The 7,888-nt window shown below is 38.3% G+C and overlaps 1 protein-coding gene across 1 annotated transcript; it reads left to right on the top strand.

Annotated features, from left to right (window-relative positions):
* The first annotated feature begins 1,575 nt into the window (after window positions 1-1,575).
* Window positions 1,576-5,894, top strand: LOC149625186 (putative glutamate receptor). The gene is made up of 8 exons (XM_089852082.1): window positions 1,576-1,620; window positions 1,691-1,794; window positions 1,849-1,945; window positions 2,409-2,573; window positions 2,935-3,303; window positions 3,656-3,921; window positions 4,216-4,396; window positions 5,790-5,894. Exons 1-8 carry the CDS (start codon window positions 1,576-1,578, stop codon window positions 5,892-5,894), a joined length of 1,332 nt encoding a protein of 443 aa, XP_089708208.1.
* Window positions 5,895-7,888: the final 1,994 nt, after the last annotated feature.

Here is a 7,888-nt window from a genome sequence, read left to right as displayed (position 1 = left end):
ACTGTCACTCCAACCAAGATTACGATGAAAACCCCCGCTTTTCTTCCTTTACATACCAACCTTTTTCGGATGAGATACAGACGGAAGTAAGTTACACGAAGTACATTTCTCTATAACGAAGAGAATGGTGCACCAAGATGTTTATCGAAAGACCTCAATTAGCCTCTTCGATATAACTAAGAGGGAAAGACACGGGGGTGAAAATGTGCCTTCCATCTCGCTTTTCGGCAACTGCGCTCTAGTCGTTTGTAGTACCTATAACGTTGCCTCTGTACCCCCACCTACAGCACCGAAGTCCTACCTGCATCCTCAGTGTTTAGGTAGGGTCTCACAATACGGATTCGTAAAGGACGCCCCCTCTGTGTCTTAAAAAAGAGGCTAGTTCTCATACAAATACAATGGCGCTACGCGGCAGCACTTAACAATCGCCCTCCAAAGGGTAGGGGAGTGCGCTAGATACACCTTAAATTACTTCATTTCTCCCTGCTGTATCAAAGTGGCTTCGAAAAAACCTTCCTCTCCCAGTTCGGTTGAAAAGAGGTAAGATTAGAACTTCATGAAATGTACTTCTGCAGACAGTGACGGAAAAAAGTGTAGTCAGGCTTTTATATCCTCAAAAATGAAAAAAGACTAAGGAGGAATTGTGTGGAGAGCTCTTCAATGTTAATATCGTGTCAATCACTAAAAAATTGAGAAGCTATTTATAAGCGATTTATAATAATTAAGAGTCTTTGACTTAGGGTCTGATGTATCAAACTAAGGGCTTCCTTAGGTAACTAGATCCTTTGTCAAGTGATCTGCTTAGTGGTTTTATAAGGCCAGTGTGCTTCAAGCAAACAGAACGATTTGAATTGTGGACAACTATTAATTTATCCTCGTGTCTTCAGGGATATTAATAAAAAGTGCCTTTGATAACCAAGCCTTAAAATGTAAAAGACAAGCGGTCAAAATTACTTGGCTCAAGTAACGGATAATAAAATTTTCAGTTTTAAAGGCATCAATTATTTGAAAAATACTTATATTTTCCACAAATATTTTATCATGAAATTTTGTATTATTTTTTTGCACGTTCAAGGAGTATTAATTTTTTCTGCTACTTCGTGTGACAAGTTCCGAGTTACAAAAGGTAAATAAAGTATGTTCTTCACGTTGTTAAACAACATTCTTAATTGATTTTAACAAACAAAACACTCACTGTTACTACTAATTTAACATTTTTGCCATTGATGTTAGGACACTATAAGACTTTTAGAAATAAATTCCGAAAAAAAAATGCATTTACGTAAATTGTTCTTTGTTTTCGATTCGTGACATACAATTGGGGAAACGCCCGTTAAGTAACCAAAATAGCCTCTCCTCGCGTATTGTGTTTCTGGACGCTGTTTACAACCATTACGCAAGTCGCAAGTGTGTCAGTAGTACCAGTTGACCAACGTCTACTTTTTCTATAGTTTGCCATTTGTCCTTCGATGCTATTTAGATGACAATCACATCGATTTGATTAAAGTAACGGATCGAATTTGGTCCCAGAAAGTTGACATTATTATATAAGTTGAATCACTTCGGAAAAGAACTATGCGAGCTTTAGAAAATTATACTTTCACCGTAGCTGTTGTTAACGTAAGTTTCTCTTACAATAATTATGTTTAATTTCAGCTCTATTAATTATTTTACTACTTATGAATTTCAGAATTCATTTTTTAAAGTTGACAGGCGTCCCGATGGGTCGCTACGAGGGACATATGGTATCGATTTTAAATTATTACAAATACTTGCAAGCGCATTGGGTTTCAAGTAGATATAATTGCTTAATAATTGAAATATTTTAAACATAAACTATATCTTTAGTTTTAGTTACAGATTGGTAATCCCAAATGACGGAAAATATGGTGGTATGGTAGGAAACTATTCGTTCGATGGAATATTTGGAATGTTAGCCAATGGGGTACATGCTTGTTGATAAATTAATTAATATAAGCAGAAGGGGGTAATAGAAGAAGGATGACACTCTGTATCCTCTTAATACTTTAGTTATGTAACATGATTCTTCCAAGACTCACCCTTTTTGTTTGCTCTCTCGCTCATCAAACTTCAGATGGGCATCGCACCGTGCTAGGGTGAATTCTGTAATTATTTGGCACTAAATCCTCAGCAATCAACCCACAAACCTTGATTGTCTTGACGTGGGACAAAAATCCACGAGCGCGCCTTGGCAAATAGTTAAGCGCCAATAGAGTAATGTTGAGGGAACTATTTATCGCGTATATGATTCGGTTTAGTAACCTTGCTTCAAATGTTCTGATGTTGGGAAGAATCATGTTACAATTATCCCACTTTGTGGTACACTTCTCTCGAAGAGAAGTATAATATACTTCTGATTTAGGAGTTCATGCTATTGTTAAATGCAGGAAGCTGATTTCAGTGGTAACAGTCTATTTGTTACTGATGATCGTCAACAAGGCGCGACCATGGCGTACATTTCCGGACGAGACTCATTCGTCTATATTACCAAAACTCAGTCGAATGTAGCTTGGAAAAGTGACCATTTTCTGGCGAAACCATTTCATAATGATGTACGTGCATATTTTCATTTATATTTTTGAGCATGCATTTCTGCATAAGTTTATAAGATATGTTCCATAAGAATGACACTTCCTATACTTCGTAATGCTTGAGACTTACTGAGAGCTAGTTCGAGAACGACAAGCGAGAATTGACTACACTCGGTTTAGCAGTCCATCTTCATACCTTCATATTTATTCTGTATTAAGCCTTTGACAGCGCCTTACCAGGCGTCGCTTTACGAGAATCTATGACCTACGTCACTTCATTCATGACAAGCTCTCAGTAACCAGTGACAAGCCTGTGGAACCTATCTTATGAACTTATGATTTCTGTTAGATAAAGAACTGTTGTTTTCGTTCTAAACACTAGCTTTGGGTACTATTGATCATGATGGTGGTAACGTTAATGTTGCTTGTGATTTCGATCCGACATTGCATTCCGAATAACAACATGATCCCAAAGACATTCACAGGTTGGAGCGTCGTATCACTAATGATGGGTTTGGCAAAACCTTCCACTATGAGAGATGTCAATTATCGCGCTGTCGCTATGGCTTCTTTAATCGCTTTTGTCGGTTGCACTTTGAAGATATACGGTTCAACCCTGGCTGCTTCCGTAAATTTGAAAACAAGTACACCTGCAATTGACACCGTAAAGCAACTTGTCGATGCCTTGAGGTATCGGAATTTAACGGCAGGGACATTGAAAGAGTTTGAAAGTGTTCCGAAATACTTGAAGGTATGTGTCAGAAGTTATGGTGTTCCAAAATGGGTGCTGGGACTGTTCTATGGGCAATCAATTTTGAGTCGAAAATACTCTGACAGTTTGCTTTAAGGGTCACTGTTTAGTGTGTTTTGCTGTTGACCCCCTGAATTTAACGCAGAAATTTAAATAAAATGCTAAGGGTCGTCCGTAAAACAGTCCAATCAAAACTTGTTTAGGGTGTGTGTCTTGCGAGGACAAAATTGGTCATAGAAGTTACATTTTCGACTCAAAAATTGACGTCCCATAAAACAGTCCCACTGCACTTTGCTCCTATAATTACACTTTTAGGATGAAACTGTATAATGCTTAATTTAATGCAAATTAGAGTTCCGATGACGCTGACATTCGATATCTAAGCCAGAAAATGAGGGAAAAAGAAATGACAATTGAAAAATCATTTCCTGAAATTTTCAAGCAAATCAACAATTCAAATTTCGCCTTTATTATTAATTTTCAAATATTTTGCAAAATGATGTACGAATATAAATACTCATTCGAAGATATTCATATTCCGAAAGAACCATTGCTGAACGTAAATCAAGCCATAGCTTATGGACACGCGTTCAAATTCAAACACGAATTCAACGTCAGGTAATCTACAACATTCCCATAAATAAACCTGGTACTACACATACCCTCCAATGTTCCGTCATGGATAAAGAATACACGTGAGGAAATTTGTTTTCACGCTATAGGATAGGAAACTCCCTATCTCGAACGACAGAATAAGCTGTCGTTCGAGATAGGGAGTTGCCTATCATATGGAGTGAAAAATATTTCCTCACGCGCATTCTTTATCCATGGTTCCGTCTTAATACAATAAGGTTCTCAACACACGAGGCTCTATTTTACCCCACACTTTAATAGTTAATCTTTTTATTTAAGGCTTAGAAGAATCGAATGTCACGGCCTTCTTCTGTATTGGGACAAATACTTCAAAATGAGACTAAGCAGAGATTTGGGTGAATCGAAAAAAGCCAAGAAGATAATCTACATTAATCTTATCAATTTGAACAGCATTTTCATGATTTTACTATGCTCGTTCGGTTTAGCGACTGTTATACTCGTAACCGAAAACATTAAACATCGTTTTCGTTCACGACCCTACACAATGTAGAGTTGAACGTACTTTTACATGCTAAGCCTAATTTGAATTTGACAATTGAACAGTGCGCGTGATTTTTTCCCCGCCATATTTGAAAGATCTTTCGTCAAGGGCATATACGGGATTTACGAGAGGTATTTCTGTGGGCGCTGCCATAGCCTGTCGGCGGCCTTTAGTTAGTGGCTGACATTGCCTGTCGTCGAACACGCTCTGTAGCCTTGGCAGAACAACTCTCCGAAAAGGGGGCGGTAACCTCGTAAGTCCCGTATAATTGTCGTGCAAGGTTTTCTGATTCTCTGTAATGTACACTATAGTTTAATGTAGTTACTTACTTGAAATAAATTATATCGAATTTCAATTAAAAAAAAACGTGTATTTTAATAATAACTTACCATATTTATTCCCTGATATCAAATACAAATAGAAATATAAATATAACAGAAGGTGGGCTTGGCTTGAGGTTAATGAAAGCCTTCCGTAGTAGCCAATATGACGTTTACGGTCTCGCTTTCTCCCACCTTCATTGGTTAACCCCAAACTCAACCTTTGACCTACCTCCTTACTGTCCCACTTTCTGTTTATTCCTATTTGCTTCTGATAATACTCTTAGCGGGTTATGGAGATAAAAGCGAATGGGAAATAGAATTTTATCGAGCGGACAATAACAATAAGCTTTTGAATTGAAACAACCCAACGAGAAAATTGAATTCAAGACGACGACAAAAGATCCTAACTCTCTTTCTACAAGAGAGAAAAAAAAGGAATCGGCTTTTAAAGCGAAATAAAAAATTTATGGAGAGAGTTCGAGATGTGTTAAGCCTTCAATAATCCTGTTTTAACTTATATCACGTGACCACGAGGTTAGCAGAAGGACCACAACTAAAGTATTGCTATAAATTCGTACAGAGGCGAATAGAAAAGTGTTTTCTAAAGTGAAGGTGCAACTTTCAATTGTTCATTATTAACATGTGCAATCATGTCGTCTGCTACTTTAAACACACCACCAAGAAAAACTAAACCTTCCCAAGTTTTGTCAAAACCTTTTTGAACATATAAGGGTACCGTGGTAGCAGTTAGGATAATTACTTGACGCACCCCAAAATTTGGGTTTATATACTCTCTTTAAACATGAAAATCTTTTCTCATTAGGGTTAACTAAACAACAACTAAGCCTTGTCTAACCTCTCTTTGTTTTTACCAAAATTCCAGACGTAAAGCTGCATTAAATCCTATCAATTTCCCTACGGGGCCAGGGACTAGTTTACGCGCTTCATTCTGATTCCGAAAGGAAATTGTCGGTTGTCTGATCATATTTAGGGTTAGCGCTTCCATGCTTTTTTTTCCTCGCCAATAGGTCTTAGGCCTTGGTCGACCGTTAGTCAGCGAAATTGAAGAAAAAATAGATTCGGCGCTGAGGGTCCTATTCGCGTGGTCCCCCAGAACAAACTTGGGCTTGTAGGAAAAAGTTGGAAACTAAATTATCCCAACACGGAGCGCCGTAACTGGCCGTGGGGATTTTCAATAAATCACAATGTGACAGGGGGACGCACTGCGCTCGGTTTACCAGAAGCTAACCCTAAAAGAAACGACTGAAAAAACTTTAGTTAGAAACACAAGAACGTGTCGATGCTACTGGGAATTCTACGCACCCGTTTTGTCGACAGAAATAATTTAGAAAGTTACAGTTAGATGGATGCCGCCTTCCTAACACAATATTCTATTCATTAGAGTTGAAAATGAAATTAAAAGCACGTGATTACAATTCAGGAACTTGTACGTGTTAAGTCTAAATGAAAGTTGAAAGCGCGGGGATATTCTCGCGGAGAAACTTGAATTATCTTACTCTGTTAATATATTAAACTCCGTAATAAGTTTCAATTTAAAATATTTCCAATTAAATACCTATCATTTTGAACATTACAGAACATATTATGGTAACTACCATTTCTTTCAGACAAAAGATAAGAATAAAAATAAGCAAGTTTGACGCGTCTCAACACCGCCTATGTTTATCGCGAAAACATAGATGGAGGTTCGTGAAAGTTTTGGTTATATTCGAAGTTTTCGAGATAAAAAGCTTGGGTGAAAATAGCAAAGGCTTAGGTTAGTTCTTCTTGAGATCTTCGGGCTCTTTCTACCGTTATTATCTTGGTGACGAAAAGAAAATCTTGCTTTCGCCTTAAGCGCGTAAAGAAGCGAACAAGCGCGTAACGCGCAGTGACATCTTTCGAGAGTTCGCCATTCCCCGCATAGATATGTGAAATTTACTTCCCCTGATTAGGTCTAGAGAAATTAAAAGCATTCAGATGTGATTATCCAATCAGTGATGACATCGAAGTAGAAAAAAGGATATGACGTTTCAAGGTCTGAACGGTCATCGCCCCAATTGAACTCCTGTAGACTATTCAGTATCGGGAGATACAAGGGGGGTTAATACATTGCCGTCTCTGCGCACTCTCACGATACAAAAACACTACAGCGCAGACGCCAAAAAGCGAGATGGAAGGCAGAATTTTACCCCCTAGTCTTTCTCTCTTAGTTACATCGAAATGGTCTATTACGCTGCATGCATTTTGAATATCTATGGTTCCCTTGTGCTGGCCACACTATTTTCTACATCAACGGAGCGTTTACAGGGTCAGAATAACAAATAACGTCTGTCCCGTCCAATCATTCTTTACTTCACTGAACAATATCTAACGGGTTTTTCTTACCGCGTTACCAGAGTAAGACGATGTAAAAAAATGCCAGAGAAAATACAGCCCTTCTCGAGGTGATGACTAGAGCCCCTTCTCGGCCCTAAGGGCTCAAAACCCTAATTTCTTTCAACCCACTGAACACCCTAGTATCGTTACCGATCGCATTACTCAAAATATATTTCAAAAAAAAAACCGTCCGTAATAGACCACGTATACGTCGTACAAAGTAATAGATAATGGGTTTTACTCCTATGCCCTAATACGCTTTGGTTTTCCTTTCGTTTTTCGTTAAAAGGTATTATCATTTATTTCAAATTTAAATATTTAGAAGAAGCACAAAGTGAGCTATAGGCATTCGGGAGCTTATTTAGTACGGTCAGGGATAGATTTAATTTTAGAAGTAGGAATGGAGAACGGTGAGTATTTACTTCAGTCCGACTCATAGCCCAGCATAGAACCCCTCCCTCCAACACGTAACGAAAATTTTAAATGGTCTTATTGGCTGACTTAAACTACGTTTTGATGACGTTGCTGACGGGGACGGCGAAAAATACGCAATTTTACCTCTGTCGCTATGACCCGCCTCTTTTTTCATACCCCTCCGTCCCGTGGAAGGGGGTCCGGGACCTTGACGCGCGCCCAGATTACTCTGTTCTCCATTCCTACTTGTAAAGTTAAAACTATCCCTGGTACGGTTTTAAGTTCAACTGGGTAAACATTGCATTTTAACTTTAGAAAAAAGACTATAATTAAC

Source organism: Phalangium opilio, unplaced genomic scaffold, assembly GCF_054372755.1.
Source record: "Phalangium opilio isolate 3A_F unplaced genomic scaffold, DU_Popi_V2 ptg000105l_1, whole genome shotgun sequence".
In the NCBI taxonomy this organism is placed as follows: domain Eukaryota; kingdom Metazoa; phylum Arthropoda; class Arachnida; order Opiliones; family Phalangiidae; genus Phalangium; species Phalangium opilio.
Note: the sequence above shows the minus strand (reverse complement) of the source record. Positions and strands in the feature narration are given on the sequence as shown.